The 19,701-nt window shown below is 41.5% G+C and overlaps 1 protein-coding gene across 5 annotated transcripts in view; it reads right to left on the bottom strand.

The window, feature by feature from the left end:
• Positions 1-19,701, bottom strand: part of LOC111576424 (nucleosome-remodeling factor subunit BPTF) — a 49,767-nt gene that overhangs the window by 2,371 nt on the left and 27,695 nt on the right. For 3 of the 5 annotated variants that reach the window (XM_023282087.3, XM_023282089.3, XM_023282091.3), the window contains 14 exons: positions 16,294-16,424; positions 15,844-15,958; positions 15,373-15,590; positions 13,838-14,078; positions 13,209-13,489; positions 12,838-12,951; positions 12,253-12,414; positions 11,633-11,715; positions 8,371-8,596; positions 7,887-8,206; positions 6,608-6,781; positions 5,437-5,629; positions 4,713-4,797; positions 2,816-3,002 (listed from right to left, as the gene is read on the bottom strand). In XM_023282087.3, coding sequence (XP_023137855.2) covers positions 2,816-3,002; positions 4,713-4,797; positions 5,437-5,629; positions 6,608-6,781; positions 7,887-8,206; positions 8,371-8,596; positions 11,633-11,715; positions 12,253-12,414; positions 12,838-12,951; positions 13,209-13,489; positions 13,838-14,078; positions 15,373-15,590; positions 15,844-15,958; positions 16,294-16,424 — 2,530 coding nt within the window. Of the gene's footprint in view, position 1; positions 937-2,815; positions 3,003-4,712; positions 4,798-5,436; positions 5,630-6,607; positions 6,782-7,886; positions 8,207-8,370; positions 8,597-11,632; positions 11,716-12,252; positions 12,415-12,837; positions 12,952-13,208; positions 13,490-13,837; positions 14,079-15,372; positions 15,591-15,843; positions 15,959-16,293; positions 16,425-19,701 lie in introns of those variants that run through there. The other 2 variants (XM_023282090.3, XM_023282088.3) reach the window with 2 other exon arrangements.

Raw genomic sequence — 19,701 nt, 5'->3', positions numbered from 1 at the left:
CTTTTCTTTTTTTTGTTTTATTAAAAAGCTTTACAATATGACAAAAATATGACTAGGGGAAAATACAAAAAAACAAACAATACAAAAACATGTATTGGATGCCAGTGGGTCAGACACTTTGACATAGACCAAGCAGCCATGTTGGTGAAATGTTATTGAAATGTGTGTTGTGATGTCAGCCCAACAATGTATTTACAAGGACTTCTTCTCTTTCCATTTTAAACTGGAGCTCACCACCATATTTAAAATAGGAAAGCTAAACTAGATTTTGTTTTCCAATCTATCTTTACAGTTTCTACCATTTTTCCTTGAGAACATAAAAATAGTCCTTCACAAAAAAGATATAATATGAACATAAAATAACATTATACATGGGTACAGCCAATAAAAAGAAACTAATAAATGGTGCATGCTTGTTTGTTTAAAATTCTCGGCTAAGAAATGAGGTAAAAATGTTCATCTGCAGCATGTAATGACCGTCAACTTAAACCAACAGTTCTACCAAATGAAAAGATAAGTTATGTGTGTTGCTTGAGTCTGATTGTACAATCAAAATCAATAGCTTTGTTTTGCTTTCCAAAATTGAATCTCTTGAAAGAGAATGATGAGCTTAGCAAAAACTCATATTTTGCCTTTATGTCCTACTGAAACATAAACAAAATGTCATCTGTTGAGTGTAAGAAAATACATTTTCCCTTGCATGTTTTGTGCTACCAACATGGCTGCCATTATTAGACAGTAGAAACTTTTTTTTTCTTTCTTTTGCTTTTAAAATAAAAAAATTATCACACCTAATGTGTGGTTTAATATATGCACTTTTTTACAAAGTTATTTAACGCTGTTTTAAACAAGTAAAAACAGCAACATCCAGGATAGCAAATTATGTTTTGTCTGTTTTAAGAGTGACCCCGGCACCCAGGAGTTTGACATCACAATCTGCAAGAGAGAGAGGGAGAGGAAGGGAGACAGAGAGAGAGAGGGGGAGACAGAGAGGGGGAAATAGAAAGAGAGATGAAGAGAGAGAATGGATGGTGTCAATACATGCAGGTGAAGTTCATCACCGTTACAGGCACACCAAGCTGGATGCAAACCACAAGGCTTACTGACCTAAATAAACATCACAGCAGAAATGCTTGTTGGATTTTCACATTTTGAAGAAAGAAGAAGGCTGAGATCTAACTACCTACAGATAAACTCACCAAAAAATGTCCATCTAGTTCTTCACTTAATAACCAAATTAACCCTCTGAATCACAAATTCTGCCTTTGGGTATGAAAGGCATGTTTTGTTTTTAAGAAAAAAAAATGACACAAAAAAACTCCAAATGGCACCAGTTTTCAGACAGAAATGGTAAAATCTGACAAATCTTTCAGCTTTTACAGTTTCTGTCTCTTATAATTGGCACAATCTATGCGTTTTCTTTTTTTGTTTTGACCTGCGGCTCTGTCATGTAACTTAACTGAGTATTTCATTTTGCATCATTCAATAAAAATTGACCCTTTGTTCCATCCAGATTCTGTAGAAAATAATAAAAAAAAAGGTCCTTAGCGACACCAGGAAGTCATTTGTGACTCAGCTGTGACTAATAGTCATTTGACAAAAATTCAGGGACTTTTCAGCTTGAGTGCAGGCTGAGTACATAAGAGACAAGTACTGAAACAATTAAAAAATCTAAGGAGTAAAATACCTATAGTATGCAGAGTTATTTTCTTTTCTAAAGAATGAGTAATCAAAGAAATAATATTTTCCCTTTTTAATGTTTCCAAGCATTTTATCTGAGTTTTTGCTAAACAAAAGACACATTTGAGTTCTCTGTACTTCTAGTTATATTTGTGTTATTTCCATAAAGGACAAGGCCTTCACAATGCAAAGAAGAATGGACCCACAGAGAGGAAAATTTGACAGGAAAAAAAAACAAAAACGCCCAGAAACTGCTTGAAGTTCAGAGGATTAAAGCACAGCAAAGCCATAAAAAAAGACAATATTAGTCATAGTATTATAAGCAATCACCCTGACATCTTGCAGTGTGCATCCACTCAGAGCGAACAGGACATAATGCAGGCAGTGCAGCGAGGTGAGTTCAGAGGCACAACAAAGCACAAGTGGACTGTGGAGCAAGTCTCTAACTCAAAGCTTGAAGCTAATCAGGCCCGACTCTTCAGGTTTCAGTCAAGTTCCCATGTCTGTTATTTCCCAAACTATGTGGTAAAACATGTAGAGTCAAAAGGAAGAATTGTGGCTTTTTATTTGGCTTGCAACACTAAATAATCGCAGGAAATGCACCATCATTACATGGTAAAAGCTGAAGGAGCTTCCTTGTTAATGGTAGAAAATCAGCTGACCGAAGCCTGAATGCGTGAAAAATGAAAATCTTACCAAGATGGAACAAAGATAAATGTCACCAAACCCACAGAGCACTTTAATAACCCCAAACAAATCAAGTTTTTAAATATGACACAAAGCATGATGCATTAATCCTCAAGGTTGCTACAGACTTGTTCCACAAACAGAGCAGGCTTGTATGAGCATTCAGACATGAGCCAAAAAAAAAAAAAAGTAGATGATTGAAAAGTTAAAAAGGAGCAATATGGTGACCCATGAAATCAAAGACAAGAAGGAGTCAGTAAAGTTGTGTTTTTTAGTTAAAAAGTACATTTTATTTCCTGTCTGTCTACTTCAGGAGCTGCTTGTGACACTTCATCGTTCTCTCTGACTCTGAGGATTAAAACGTTTACCTATTCTCAAAGCAACCTGCTGCCATTTTGTTTTTCTTATCCTCGTCAGCTGCTGAACATCTTCATCACCACTGTCTTACCTGCTGGCTTTGAAGCCTTTGAGCTTCTGGACAAAGAAGTTCTCCAGAACCTCGGCACACTGGTAGAAGGGCGAGTCGCTGGGGTTGTAGTAGCGGCAGTTGTCGAAGATTTTGGTCATGTCTGCTACAAACTCCGTCAGTTTGACGTACTCGCGTTTCTGTAACCTCTCCTCCATGGTGGAAAGGTCTAGGAAGAGGGGATTTAAAAATATATTTGGGTAAAGATTGCATGTACTGTGTGTCATCTGAACGTATCAAAAGCTCCAGTTGTTGCCAGAGAAAGACATCATGCGGAAGCAGCAGATAAATATCTGGGTTTTCTAATTGACTTTGTTCCACAAATCAGCATGCCTGCTTCAAAGTAATTGCAGCTCATGTGGTGTGTGCTTGACAGACACTAAAATATGTTTCCTGGGAGCACAGTGCATCACTTTAAATGTGACTGCAAAAATCCAAAACCTCTGCCAGCGTTAACCTCGATCTATTCAGCCTTCCAGATCAGTTACTGAGATGTGACCGATTTATCATTCCTGAGGAGAGCATCATTATCCAAGTGTCATTTCTGTGAAAAAAAATAAAAATCCACCCAAAATTAATGGAGCCTCTGAAAACCAAAGAGTATCAATGCTTCCATTTCTAGGCCACCATTGAAAAGGAGCTTTCAGTGTTGCTAACCTAGTTAAATCAAGCTGAAAACTGAAAGAAAAATAAGATTGAGTTAGCAAAGCAGCTCACTGGCAGCAGCTGAGGCTTCATATCATCTGCTGCTGCCAGTGGTTTGCTCTGCACGGCATCCCCAAGGCTGCGTTTGAAACAAACATATCCGACTCTTAACCTCTTTAACCCCCACCCAGCTGGCCAGAGGCTAACAGAACTCATGGTCAATATCAAAGACCTCCTTCTTCTCTGTCATTGGATTTCATCTCAAAACCCGCCAAAAACTACCAACGGCTGCAGCTCCGCCAGCCAAAACGCTCTTTTCATTTTTTTTTTTAAAACCAACAAGGTCTTTTTCTTGCGGTGGAAGGGGAGAGGGGAGGGCCGGAGTTTCCAGGAGCAGGCCAACAGGAGCTAAGTGTGGGGCTGGTCCCTTTCCACAGGGAGCCCGGCAGACCCGGACCAGCTCATTAACGGTTTGTTTGTATGGAAGTTCAAAAAGGCCCTGTTGACGCAAGTCCCCATTTACATGGCCGGTTTGATCTGAGTTGGAGGGCTTCCTCCCTGTTGGCCTCCTGGAGGCTGTATTTTAATGTTTAAGATATAGAGTCTGGGTGTTACTTCCAAAGCCTAAAGCAATTATGAAATAAAAACAGCACCACTCAGCACTCCTGATCCCAGTCTAAGTAATTCACTATTAGTTACCTCAAAAGACACAATCGTATATTTTTTATTTTATACATTTTTCTCCATAACAAGGCTGCACAGTAACATTAAAAGTAGGTCATCCTTAAAATGAGTAAAACCAAGTCATGAAATGATGATGGACACATAGAAACTGCACGTGACATAAAAATAACCTAATATTATAATATTTTAATATAATAATATTTTTTCTGTAAATCCAAATGTCCAAAAGCTTTAGAAAGAGAAGAATTGTAAAGAACTGATACTAATTTCGAGATTTTCCTTGAGATTATAAGCAGAAAACTGCCGAAAAAAAGGACTTATAAAGCAGGTGAAAGATAATAAACAGAAAAAGGAAGGGAGCAATCAAATGCAGAAAATGTGAGGGAAAATTATGCTCTACAAAAATGGGCCAAGAAAAATAAAAGGCTTGTTTCAGTGGATCCTGTTGAACTAAATGGGATTTGAAGGCTAATTCATACGTAACACAGGAGACGCAGTGACCGGTATTCATTCAGGTACAAACTTTGTTGTAATATTTACTACAACTCACCCATTGGTTCCTTGATAACCCTGTAGTAATCCGGGGCGTCATTCGTATCCACCGGCTCCAGGAATGGCCACGCCATTTTATGTGCCTGCAGAGGAGGGAAGGACCCAGAGAAAAAAAATGAAGATAAAGACAAGACACTTGAGAAAGCTGATATCAGTGAAGAAAAACAAACAGCACCATGAAAATTACACCGAAAGCAGGTGGGTCAACACAGATGTTCTCTCTCACTTTCTTCCCAATTTCTCTCTCATACATAAAGCACTGGATAGAGGAGGAGAAGAAAGACAAAAGAAAAGGAAACTAGGAATAAGAAAAAAAAAAGTTCAGGCCAGGCAGCTGTCCAAGTAGGGGGAGCCCAACCCATCAGATAAGATGGACACAGAGGACTTTTGTTTGCTGCTCTTAGGCTGTACTGGAGCTACATGAAGCTATGTTAGCGTTCTGCCTATCGCTAAAGATAAACTACTACTATTACAGTGCTTGCTGCTGCTTCAGACACTGCTGCATGTGTTTGCGTACTTCTTCGGGGTACGTGAAATGACGCAGTAGAGTGTAAACCTTGCAGAACTGATTTTCATCTTTCATTACCAATCTACATAACAGGCAGTGTGAGCAGATCAGAGAATTAATCTAACTGGTCGTAGTGTTCATGGACCAAGACTGAGATGATCAACTTCCTACACTGTAAACATGTGTTTGCGCAGTGACTGAATCGCCTGTTCACCTGTAACGAGCGCAGCGTTCTTCGCAGGCCTTCGTAGTCCTTGTCGGTGAGCGGCGTGAAGACCGTCATGGCATCCTCCGTCGACTGACACTGTGGACATACGTATTCGTCGATGTGGTTGGCCTCGCTCTGCAGGATTCCCACACAGCGACCGTGGTACCAGTTCTGACATCGATCGCAGCCGATGTAAAACCTGGGAAGATAATAAAGTAATCACTTTTGCTTGTGATCTGGGGGTCTTTATATTGTAATCCAATGCACAAACTTTATTATAATTGTTAATCAATAGAGCAGAGGTCAGGCTGGTGATGTGCAAGTTGCAGAGAGGACACATACTGAAGGAATAGTTTTCGTAAACGGTCTTAGGAAGGTCAGGGTTAGTACACCTTGGCAGTGATTATACAACTTTCAAGAGCTCTACTGGAGGGATTTTTCCAAAAGCAATTTCCTCATTTGTTTTTTTCATGATTGTGGAGAAGACTTTCCAACATGTTGTTCGCTTGGATTGAGATCTGGTGACTACGAAGGCATTAGCATCTGATTCACATCGTTTTCTTACTCATTAAAATATTCAGTGACCCCTTGTGCCCCATGGGTGTCAGCACTGCCATCCTTAAAGACTGCCATCAGGATGAAGGTGACCCACTCATAACCAAAGCATGCCAGTAAAACTCCCTTCACAATATGACACTAGATCCCCTCACTGTAGGGCTCCGAGGTTCAGGGTTTCACTGCTGGTAGAGCACGCAAGGTACTTATGTAGAAAAAAATAACTGATCAGTTTATGTGGGCAACAGCCTTCTTTTGATAAATAATAAGATTACCGGATGACATCTTGCACCTACATCACGTTTAGGCATTTGGGTACTTGTAGCAAAGTCTTGAATAACTGATGTGCATTTTATTTCTAGGCATTTACTTGCTGGGATGCTAATGATGCCATCATTGTTTATTTCAATATTGTTTATTTCACGCAAATATGTTAATATTTTGGATGAGCAACAATGTGACACGTGCACTTTTAGTGATATGTTAGGATTGTGCACTCATTTGTTTACATCTCAGAAATGAATTCACAACACAGTGCATAGCTGGCCATATATTGCTTGTCTTTGCAAACCGTAAAACATCAAAACCAGACACACAAACACAAGCTCCTGCAGCTCCTTACTGGGACTCGTCGTACGGCGTCTGACAGATGCAGTACAGCTCCTCTGTGCTGCCCTCCTGGCCCCGTTTACACTCCACACAAATGTAGTCGTCCATTTTCTTGGCCTCTTTCTCTGTGATGCCCACACAGTCTCCATGATACCAGTTGGTACACAGGTCGCAGCCGATATAGAACCTTCAGAAAAATCAAGGAAATAGGAATGTCACAGTAAAAACCAACTGGTATATACCAAACTTTCAATGCTTTTTAAAATGCATAAATGATTAACTTGGAAAGATTTGTTCTGCATTGAAGGATAGGTCTTGTTACTCCACCAAGGAACGTTATGTGACGATTGGTGTACGTTCATCTGCCTGTCTGTCTGTCTGGAACACTACTCAAAAACGGACTACCGGATTGGGATGAAATTTTCAGAGAAGGTCAGAAATGACACAAGGACCAAATGATTAGATTTTGGCAGTGATGCAGCTTATAGTCTGGATCAACGGATTTGTTAAAGATTTCTGTATCATTGCGAGATAGCGGCACGGCATCACTGTAGCTATGACAACAAGTGAACACTACTACAAATCGACCACTGTGGACTTATCCGTTGTAAATGATACAAGGAACAATTGATTCAATTGTGGGGGTGCTTTCAAGTCCCATCAATTCCCGCCACCCACTACATATTTAGTTCACGTGATTTGGTATCCATACATAACATACACTTGAATCACACATGCACAAGGTCATTTTGTGTGTGGGTACATCTATATTAAATAGTCACATTCTATGGTGGCGTGATTTCTGCCACAAATTTTTTCAATATTTCAGCTGTCGGAAATGCTACGACGACTGAGCAGCCTTGGGGCGGAGTACTGTGCTCTCTGAGTGCTTTTTTTGTTTAATAGTTTTTATGTTGAATAGCTTCGATGCTGTTGAAATCCCTGCAAACTGTCATAGTTTAAAAAGAAAAGTAACTGTAATGGCCTTTGAGAGGGAGATCAACCATGTTAGATCATGGTTTTTGAACTGCAATTACAAGCAACTGCATGTTTTCATGTGGATTAAGATGTAGTCCCTTTAGGGAATTTTATAGTCTATTTAAAGAACTACATTAGCTAAGTCAGATAATAGATTGAAAAGCCCACAAAAAGGCTTCTGGCAAAGTTTTTGCATTGAATTAGGGCTATTAAATAAACAAAAATTTGGAATTCCCTAATTACATCAGCACTAAACTGTCCCCAGTGCTGTCACCAATGTTTCTGTGCCCGTATTCAGCAGAACATCATCATACTTGGTCTCATCGTATGGCGTCTTGCAAATGCAGTAGAGCTTGGTGTCCTTCTTGCTCTCCTTCGTGCTCGTTGTGGAGATCATTTTCTTCTTCTTGGACTTGGCCGATACTGGCAGCTCCCTCTCCTCCTCCCGTTTCCTCTTGTGCGAGGAGGTGACAGCCGTGGTGAGGTGGTGCTGAGAGGCGATGTGCGCCAGATTCTGCTTCTGCTGGTTGTGGGCAGCGGCGGCGGCGGCGGCGGCCTGAGCTGCCTGCTGGGCGGCAGCCTGAGCCCTCTCCTTCTCCCTCCGCATCCGCAACAGGTCCCTCTTAAGCTCCTCCTGAGGAATGTCATGCCAAAGTAATGTTTTAATGGGATAAAGATGTTTCCAGAAGCATTTGTTACCCAAATTCTTCATAATTATCATTTAAACTTCATGTCTGTTGTTTAAAGCCTTCTGCACTCTTATACTACACGTTCTTATGTCCTACTCTTATTTTATACCTGGGCTTCTAGCTGCAGCTCCTTGTCCAGAAGCGCTCTCTTCTTAAGAATCTCCATTTTGAGGCTTTCTTTGTGTCGATAAAGGAGCGAGGAAAGCTTACTGGCATTCGCCAACCTCCTCTTTGCTTCCACCACCTCTTCCTTCTTTTTTCTCTTTGCAGCCTGCCTCTCATCTTTGTCTATCCGGTCTAGGATGAACTTCATCACCTGGTTGCATACAATCATCCTGAACAGATCCAGACAGAAGGAGAAATAATTAATCAGAGTCATATTTTCTTAACCTCTTAAAAGATATAGTAGCCTGTAAATGCATATAGTAGAAGAAAGCTGTATATTGAGGATGGACAGCTTTGTAAGTGTAGCAGGAAAATGTACAGTCATCAGCAGCTCAAAAAATAGTTCTGCTGAATTTAATGAAAGCCCAAGTGAAAAAGTGCTGTGGCTCATTTCAGGATATTTTAAAGACATTAAATACACATAATACTCCTGTTGAGAGAGAAGAGAAGGATAAAAGGGCTGGGAGGGGAAGGATTATCACATATCTGAAGCTTGAATTCAGAAAGTCAGTACAGTCAAAGTCACAGAGGAAGAAATGTATCCCTCTGACACACCAGTGGGCTGGAGTGGAGTATTAATCAAAACAATGCTTCAATGTTTCATAAAGTACAACCTGCATGGTTATTGGCTACTTCAAAACATTACAATCTAGCTTTCCGCATCCAAGAAATGTCAGTCCGTGTCAATGAACAATGAGAGCATTTCTCTCAACACGGGTCCTGGAGGATTTCTGGTGGCTCTGTTGTGGAACTCTACAGTCCTGGGCTTGACTCTGGGTCTGAACTTGTATTCCATCACTATCTGGCTCTAAATCTTTCCTTCCTCAACCGTGAACTAAAAAACTAAAAACAAAAATACTAGAGAAACAAAGTGTTTGCTTTCCCAAACAACTTCCACAGGTTTTGCTTATAAATGGTCAATTTCAAACTCCAAAAAACAAACAAGTGTAAATACTTTCTCCATGACTGAAAAGACAAATAACACAATTGTTATTTGCCTGTGTTCAACATTCAGACCCACTGGACTCTTGCAAGAACGCCAGCATCTCAGACCAAAGCTAATGGGCGCGGCAGACACATCTTCCCCCTCCTTTCACATTCATCTACACTCAGAAAGAGCCACAAAAAAGGATCCAGTCATAACCAATAGTGCACGGTAGCACAGGAAAACACAGTATATAGTCATAGCAAGTTGTTGTAAAGCTATCTTCACTTCACCTGCCTCTCCTTCTCTTATGTCCACTACCGCCTGTTTTGCTCTGTTTGTGTCTGTTTACAAAGTCCGTCGGACCGGAGCGGACCCATTTGTGGAGACAGACATACAAAGACTGCATTGGAACAGTCACAATAAGGGAAGGAGTCTTAAACTGAGCTCTAAGTAATCAAATCTGTTTACAAATGTGGGGAAAAGCTTCAAAGGGAGGGACTCACATGCACTCATTTGCACCAACATCTTTGCATGGCCAGATTGATGGACAACAGACAGATTAGGTGACTTTATCCTTTGCATGGACTACTTTGATCCTGTATATCTTTAAATAGCAGACAGGTATTTGCTGTTTCATTATTATTCTATATACGTTCAAAATCTATCCTACTGCACATTTAAATCCCAAACCTAACATAGCTACTTCCTAAAAGTGGCTACAACTGTGACATAACCCCTTCCTGGACACATGTGCTACAGGACTAGTGTTTATTTTTAAAGAACTCTTCTTCAGTGGCAAGAGAGTGCAGCTGAGAGTTGGAAGACTGGGAGAGAGGTAGATTAGGAGATGAAGCGATACAGAGTGAATGGAAAACCATAAACAACAGATGTGGAAGAAACAAACGTCATATATCCATATTCACGCAAATGAAATGCCTGTGTGGTGATATACAATGGAGATTTCATATGAGATAGACAGAATCCCCACTCACCATCCCCACCATCCCTCAAAATCAAATGTCAGTCTTTGACAATAAATCAAGATAATTTATGGCTCTACGTCCCCAGTATGTTCACTTGTGTTCGCTAAGATTCACAACTAAGATCGAAGTTCAGGGCAGGTTTGTGTGAACAACACACAAACACATCCATGGCTGCTGAGGTCGAAGATCGGCCAGGAACGGTAAGGAGCATGCTGCAAATGCACCACTGAAAGCAGAGGAAACGAATAAAACACAATACACAAAAACACGCTGATGTCAAGGTTCCGCATTATTACTAACAGAGTCGTGTTTTGAAGGAAAAGAGACAGGAAAAGGTGACATAAGGAAATGGAAAAAGGATGAAAAATAAGCAAAGACAGACAACACGCAGAGCTGCTGTAGTGATGTCACGGTAGTCTGGGTTTGGTATTTCAGGTCTGTGTGAATGGGTACAGTGTTGACACACCGTCTGTGGACATAAACACACGGTTGTCAGGGTCAGCTATAGGTCAGAGTGTAATCTATCTGCAGCATGTAACACAGGAAGGATATTAAAACATTCGACAAGTTCTACTTCTATTTCATAAGTTTTATTTAGGCTTTTAGAATAGTAGTAGTCCTAAATTAGCTTACACGTAACATAGTGACTTTTTTTTAGGTGAAAAAGTCACGGTGTTACTATGTTATATAGTGTGTGAAATGGACAGACACAGAAAGTGGGCAAGTCTTTAAAAAAAAAAGGAAAAAACCTGACAGGAAAAAAAAAATTAACTGATGACTTTTGAGAAAAGGATGGTGCTATAATAACAGTAGTACTGGACACTGAATGCTACCTAGAGCTGCTTAATATTCTGCTAATCTTTTCAGCAGATATTCTGTCATTTAAAAGCTGCGACATCCCTACAAATCAATGAAACGTTTTGAAAGGCCTTGTGTGTTTTATTGCATGGATTTGTCTCTGTGTAGCTGCTTCTGGGGTCACAGTGTGGACATGCAGCTGTTGGTGGTTCCACACCCAAAGGTTCCCATGCTGTGTATTATCTCCCAACATGGTGTTCGGCAAAATTCAAGTGGAAAGAGGAGAGGATAGTGTGTAGACTGACTAAGTGATGACGTTAAAGTTCCATATGACAAGAACATGGACACAGGAAGGCATCAGTCCAAAGCGACTGTCCTACAGAGGGACGAAACATAATTTCCGTGCTCCTTTAAAGACTGTTGAGCAAAGTCTCACAAACTACAAACTAAACATCCATACATCTTCGCACACAAAACGACAAATTCTGGACACAAACCTCTGATTCTCTTCTCTCTCTGCAGGCGTCATGGTCTTCTTCTGCTTCAGGTGCTCGATGACTGCGTTTTGCTTCATGACCACCTTGAACATGTCAGAGGAAACCGCAACAGAAAAGATATTTACAGCGTAAGAGAAAATGCTCTAACTGAAGCAAAAAAAAAACAAAACAAAACCCTTCTTTATATAAAACTTTACAAAGACTGGCTAAAACAATCGTCCATGTGATTGTTTATTGTGTACTACAAGTATCTCTAGAAAAGTATTATGTTTAAGTGTGACCACCTGGTACAGAATGTAAAATAAACAGAGACAGATAAAAAACACACACACACGCACGCACGCACGCACGCACGCACGCACGCACGCACGCACGCACGCACGCACGCACGCACGCACGCACGCACACACACACACACACACACACACACACACACACACACACACAGAGTAGTATTGGCAGTATTAAGCCTAATAAACAGAGACAAGGGCTGAGCCGTAAAAATAGAGTCCCAGTGGAGGGTTGGATGATGGTGACTGTTTCTGTACTGATGGCTGGGAGACAGAGTTTTGGACCGAGACGACCACGCGGCTACGATGGCTGCCTGCGCACATACACACCTGTTTCTGAATGATGTCGCTCTGGCTGGCTGCGCTGAGAGCTAACTCTCTCTTCGCTTCAGCAGCTTGCCTCTTCTTCTGCTGCTGCTGTTCTCTGAGCTGCTGGATCCTCTGCAGCTGCTCCTGGACAGACGCCGCCTGGATGGCGACCACGTTTCCAATCTGTGCAGGGAGCATTCCGTGGTAATCAGGTTGGGCTTCACATTGAGCTGCTGTTTATTGTTTTGTAACTAGTGCAGTTTCAATTTTCAAAAGCAAAAACTGTGAAAATTGCCCTGAGGGAGGATTCAGGTTTGTCTGGCAAACAAGAAAGCTGCCAACTGTTCAATGTGAGGACTAAGACAGGTTGAGATTTTATATTTTATTCCTCAGTCACGTTAGTAGCTGGATGACACATTCGGCGTCATATAAATATTTGTGCTACAAACATTGTTCACTGGACATGCTATGCTACATGAAGCCAGAGAATAAAATCCAGGACTTTTATAATTGTATAATTTACTTTACAAGAATCAAACCTCCTTAAAAAACGTCCTAAGCAGGCTATATAAGTTAAGCTTGAGCATAGCGAGCTGCATGTGATACCTGTCCTCCCTGAGCTGAGGCGGTCCCACTCTGTTGTATCTGGATAGGGAGCTGCAGTTTGATGTGCTGTGGCAGAGAGCCTCCACCCTGCTGGGCCTGCAGCTGGGCCAACACCTGTAGCCATGAAAATTCATAAATTTAACACACTCACAGCTCTGTTTATGCGCTCATATAAAACCTTTATTTAGTCGTATAAATCACACTGTTAGCGGCAGTTCAACGTCGATTAAAAAATGGTGACAAATATGCTGTTTGGCTGAGCTCAATCTGAGCAATATTTAAATGTGTCTGACCATAAGCAACTTCAAGTGGAGAGGAATGACTGGGGTTGCAGTGAACCTGTAGCTTTCACTGCACTCCTTTAATCATACCTGTACCTGCTGCTGCAGTCCAGACACGCTGATGAGCTGAGGCGTCTGCTGCAGCTGCAACTGAGTGTTTCCTCCCTTTGTTTTGACCTGCAGCGAGGTGGGAGACTGGATGGGCATATGGGCCTGCGTCTGAGGCGGTAACTGGCCCTGAGGGGTGGCTGAGGGAGGGGTGCTGGTAGGTAGTGGGGCTGGTCCGGCCTGGATGGGGGCAGCGGCCTGCTGGGCAGGCTGAGCTGGGGTCTTGGTGCAGGTGGAGTTGGGCTGACTGGGAACTGTGGAGGCTGAGTGAGAGATTAATAGATCACCAGCAGAATGCATTACACCATGACAGATACTGCATGCATATAAAGACCTTATAACTGGTCTGGGAAGAATGCTAAACTCAAAGAGATACAATTTTTCTACTCTATCAAATAAAAATACAGCAAAAAGAATAACTGGCTAAATAACGTCCTTATATATCTTGGGTGACTTATTTTAATGCAATTGTAACTAATCCAGGAGGAATACGTCAAACTAACATCTGATTCTAGCATGTACTTTGCATCCCTTCAAACTTAACAGGCAGCTGGTTAAATAACCCTAATCTGCAGAAGTGTAGAGTCTTTTATGCTTTTTTCTTGTCATACCTGTGCTTGACGTGGGCGTGGCAGCGGAGGCCAACGGGGTGAAGAGGAAGCGCTGCACCTGCCCATTGGGCAGCATCGCCTGCATGAGCTGCTGTCCAGGTCCTGGAATGACGGTGACCCCGTGAGGTATGACCTGCAGCTGGCCGGTGGTCTGACCCTGGCCCTGAACCATCACCGTCAGCGCCTGCTGAGTCCCACCAACACCAGCCTGTCGATCCACAGCCGACCCAGCCTGCTGCTTCTGTGGGAGGCAGAGCAGAAAAAGGAGGCTTCTAATCACATTATACAGTTCAGACTAATCCAAAATAAATTGCCTGTAGTGAATAATTTTGATTGTATGTTATTATCTAAAGCAAAGTAATCCCCCCACCCCCACCCCCCACGAAATCTTAAGCCTTATTGCAAGTTGGTGCAATTTGTCAAACCAACTTTGCTTGCATTCGGTGTGAACAAAACAACATTCAAAACCCTCTGCACTTCAGCCCTGCAAGGCTCCAAATGAAATGTCACTAAATGGTTTGGAAATAATGTAAAAAACTGACAAAGGTCTGTATGGACTTCAAAGAATTTGCAACATATTGAAGGTTTTTTGTACATCGATTGATTAAAACAACTTCTGTATTTTTGGATTGGTTGGCTGTTCTTGCAACAACATTCAATCTGAGAGGAGAGTTTGGGTCTCCTAAATCATAGATGACTGAGCCATTGCTCACACGTTCTGAAGCTTTTGGACAGTTTCTCTTCATCTTGTCAGTCAATTTAGCTGGACTCAGAGATGTTTCAGAGGTGAGCTAGAAAATGCCATCGTGAAAAAATTAACAACCGCCTCTGGACTGCCAAATTACATTAGAAAAGTCACACAATAAATGCAATTACCAAATGTTATGGATGATAAACTAAAGTATTATCTAGTGTGTTGTGAAGCTCATAAATTTCTTATTAGTTGCATTTGGTGTTAAATTGTAAAAAAAAAAAAAAAAAAAGATTAGCACCACAATCACATCATTTATACACTCAGTATGTTATGTTTTAAATGTGACCTTTTCATAATGGTTTTTTCTTGCTCATCTTCTGGTTTTTGAGTTTTAAAGCCCATTAGATGATTATATTTTATACTGAGCTACACAAATAAACTTTACTTGTGAAAGGGCCGATGAAACCACAAGAAGCACATTCTTTCCGTTGAACCCAGTGAACTCAGTGAAACACAACAGTAGAAGTAGCTTCCTAACAGTACATATTTAACATGATTAAATAGAGAATCTGAGTATCTTACCATCTGAATATGTTTTTCTTTTCACTGTAAAGAGAAACCACGTCTACATACCAGTGTACTACAAATGTATCTTTCTATCCTAAGACCAGAATAAGGGTCGTTTGTAACCGATGCAGCCAAATATGTTCATTTAAAAAGTTACAGGCCACACTGGTCTTTATTTTAAAGTTATCTGCTAAAGGAGTTGCAATTTAGAGACCGTTAATTTCTGGTGCTGCACAAATGACACAGGACATCCTGGCGTGTCTCCCTCACAAACCTGTGTGAGTTGGGTGAGCTGTGCCAGGGTGAGTTTAACCTGGCCCTGCCCCTGAGCCCGTGGGGTGCCGGGTGGTGTTTGGCCAGCTGCCTGTCCAGCTGTGTTGGGACTAGCCACTCCCTGACCGGTGACTGTGGCGACCGGGCTGGCAGCAGATACTGCCGTGGAAACTGCCTGGCCGCGGATGATCTGTGTCACTACTTGCTGCCCACCCTGACCTGGAAGAGAACAATGTGACAAATTTAGCAACCGGGCAACACAGATGTGGTCACAGCAGGTAGAAATTCCACTCAACCAGTAGTTGCTGTGTCAGTAGTTTAGTCAGAGAGACTCATACAGAAATATACCAATGTAGAGACAGGTTAAGTTGAGTTTGTGATCAAATTTGCTGCCAGTATTAATCTATTCCTGGAGGGTAAGTTGGTTTTGTTGGACTGGAAAGCATTCAAACTCTCCTGAAGGGTCCATTACCTTGCTGGACCATGAGAGGTGTTCGGAGTATCGTCTTTCCCATTGCTCCTGTCTGCTGGATTGGGGTTCTGATCACTGTCATTCCTGGACGGATCTGACCACCACCTGCCAGAACCTGAGAGATATTATCATAAACACATTATTAAGAAACTATTTCAAAGGCTGTAGCTACTTTTTAAAACTGTCAGAGGGCACCGAGTTGGATATGAACACTTCAACACAATTTCATTACAGCCCGCACACTAACTGCTCCTCTTTGATGTCTAAATACAGAATTCATTACAGAAAACTCCATATACCACGGTAGAAAACTGTTTACAGAGACAAAAGTTATGTTACCAGCTGTGCAAACATAGTAGAAAATGTAAAACCATCGCAAAAACAATAGAATCAAAAGAATAAAAGCAGAAAGACAACAGTTGTGACTTACAAAAATCCCCACATTTGTACCTGCTGTTGGGAGCCTGGTGTGTTGGGCCTGATGTTCAGTGTGGTGGTGCGAGGCTGGAATGTGGTGTAGGTTTGGGCACCGCCTGCTGTACTGGAGGGGATGATACCCAACACTTTCTGTTGAACCACACCTGCCGGGAGAAGAAAAAAAGAGGATATTGGAGTCAGGAGGATATATAAAAGAAGAGTGACATTCAGACAAGCAGTTTGTTGGTCCTAAAATTCAGTCTAGATCATGTTGTATGTAAAATTCAGAAAAACCCATTATCAAAATCAGTTTTACTTCGGAAAAAAAAGATGTGAGTCAATTGTGTCTGCAGAAAGAAATCATTTTTTAATGCATTCATTAATTTTTATAATGTTTTTAATGCCCACCATCTCTGGTTCCTTCTACCATTTAGAATCAACCTCCATTTCTGAACTTCTGAACACCATGAATACATGAATACAGATAAATGTATCTGGAAAGACGCACATGTAGGTTAGATTATTCTAAACAATCAAATCTAAACTGAAATAAGAAATGTCGGACAAGAGGAAAATCTTTTAGCACAAATCGGCTCAGACAAAGATGCGGTTTAAAAGCTCGACAATTCTACAATTTCATTTAGCAGATGCTTTTATCCAAAGCGACACACATCTGAGAGTAGACAGAACACAAGCAAGGACCTAGTCAGAAGAAAACAACTTAGATAAGTGCCATAAACAAGTTCAGGTGTGATAATAGGACTGTGGTCTCTACAGGCAGCCAGTGAAGCGATCTGAACAGCAGGGTGTCGTGCTGTTTTTGGCTGTTTGGAAACCAGATGTGCTGTTGCATTCTGGATCATCTGCAGAGTTTTGACTGTGCATGCAAGGAGGCCTGCCAGTAAGGAGTTGCAGTAGTCGATGCGTGATATTATGAGAGCCTGGACCAGGAGTTAAGCTGCATGTTCAGACAGGAAGGGTCTGATCTTCCTGATGTTGTACAGGGCGAATCGACATGACTGAGCAGCAGAGGCCATATGAGCCTCAAAGGTTAGTTGGTCGTGGTGAAATAAAGATGAAGTGGCGAAATACCTCAAGGAAGTTTGGAGAACAAAGAAGCTGAACACTAGATTATGTATGACTGCTTGTTGGCTTGGTGGATTTAAAATGCTCAAACATCCCGAACACAATTACTGATGCGAAGCAGTGGCTGCATGGTTGCTACAGGCACGCAGTTGTACAGAAGTTGTGCATTAACACAACTCAATACATTATTTGTGGGCTTCTCTTTTTTGCTGGAGGAGCAGCTTTTGATCATAGCACTTGTAAATATTAGTTGAGCAGGTAAACAAAATCTTCAAAGGCAACCTGAAAGCTTAGTTGGGTTTCCCCCAACATACCTGAACCCCCTCATAAATTATACATGAATTCACATCCTACTTCTTAACTCTAATCCGACAAAGGGAGCGTTTCATATTTGTTCGCCAGGCTCTCGGCCTTCATGAGCTCACGTGAAGCTGATGGCAGAAATGGAAACCATGAGAGTGTGGCTCCTTTTTCCTCTGCTGCCTTCTTGCTGCGGTTTCTTAACCGCAACCAAGCAGGTAAACCTATACATCAAGGGTTTCCCTCTTCAAACAGCGACGTTAAGCCCGCTCGTAAGACTGGGGAGTCGCTGCTCTGCTCACACACATCAAACATGCTTTTCTATGGACTGGCTGTTTGGAGAGGTCGAGGAGTTGGGACTCCGGTGAGTGGAGAGGTACACGTTGATTCAAAAAGACGGAGGGAAAAAAAGAAAAATGGAATCCTACTATAGAGGGCTACCTGTCTGGGAAGCAGACCTCAGGGTAAACTTGTTTTCCTGCCTAACTTCCTTAAGGCCTTCCAAAACAAACAGGGCACCCAACAGTCATGCTGGATAAATACACATGTCCATTAAATGGTTACACTCCACCTGAACTTAGTTTCTCCCTCATGGCGACTTCAAAAGTAAGAAAAATCACTTTCTTTGTAAGCCTCGGTGAATATCATTCTCTTCATCTGGGGGTTGCAGTGTTTTATTGAAGCAAAAATATATGCTGCTACTGCATTTTATAGTCATTTTCATCATAATTGCATCCTGTTTGAAAATGAGGATTTCTTCTGTTTCTTTTTCACAATTTTGTGTTAATTTGACAGAAATTAAATAAATCTATGTCACTTGGGAGAAATATTGATACAACTGTGCAAGTTCTTTAATTACCTGGTAGTCTTTTTATATCCTATGTTGTTCATGGATACAACTTTTTAGCTTGAAAAGTCACATTTCAATTTCAGAAATACATCAACTGCACACAGCATGCAGTCACACAATAGATCTTGTGAATATGGAATATGAGCCGCATGAGAGCTGTCTGCAGCTTTAATGAAGCGTGTCGACATGACAGGCCTCCTCACTGAGCGGTGAGCAACATCCATCATCCATCATCCGATAATTTGAGAGAACCACAGACAGGCCCGGTGGTGCTCAGAACAAATGGTCATCCATCGTCCACCGCATCAATATTGACATTTCTAAAAAGTCTAAAAGCACTTAAGATAGTACAATTATGAATCTGCAGTCTGGATTTAGAACCTCAGACTACACAAGTCTACCATCCCTAAAACCATCCAACCAAAATAACAGCTTCCTATTTGATTTCCATGCCGACGGGACACAACCAGACATGGTGCGCCACACTAAACTGAGCCGCTGACTCATGACGTTGGCACACAGTGGGCACCACAGTGGGGTTTGCTGCAGACTTTGCTGCTACAGTAGCACAAAACACAGTGAGCAATGGGCTACTCTCTGTGACAACTGGGACCAGATGGAACAAAAAGTTTCATTTACAAGACAAACTAATGACTACAGTTCATTATATTCACTAGTATAATGTACTAAGGTCAATTTAACATTTTGCACGTGTGTTCATTTATCTAACCGTCTGTCTCTCTTCCACATCCTCTGTGCTCCTGTCATGGCTTTACATGACTTCATGCATTACAAACAGAGTCATCACTGGACAAATATTGGGCTATAAAACATTGGGCGCGTTTGATCCATTCTACGTTGTGTTGTTCTATAAAAGATAATTACACACCACCTTTAGTCTCCTTTAAACCTGCAACAACAAGCTTTAAAACACAACACCGACACATAATCACTTTTTAAGCTGAGGCAGTTGAATGCATTTGCATCCAGCAGCGCAACATTAGTGTCAATGTGGAGTCGTGGGTCTGTCTATAAATGCAAGTCCAATGTTCATTTTTATTTTATCACTGAAAACAGCTACCTGCTCCAGCCAAAAACAAGGGGTGACAGCAAACCCAAGCTATAAAGCTCTGTACAGCTTAGGGAAACTGGAGTAGGTGATATTATCTTCGCAAGTTTATCACTACAAGCAAATGCTTTCACAT

This window comes from Amphiprion ocellaris, chromosome 4 (genome assembly GCF_022539595.1).
Source record: "Amphiprion ocellaris isolate individual 3 ecotype Okinawa chromosome 4, ASM2253959v1, whole genome shotgun sequence".
Taxonomy (NCBI): domain Eukaryota; kingdom Metazoa; phylum Chordata; class Actinopteri; family Pomacentridae; genus Amphiprion; species Amphiprion ocellaris.
This window is presented reverse-complemented; position numbering and strand designations above follow the sequence as displayed.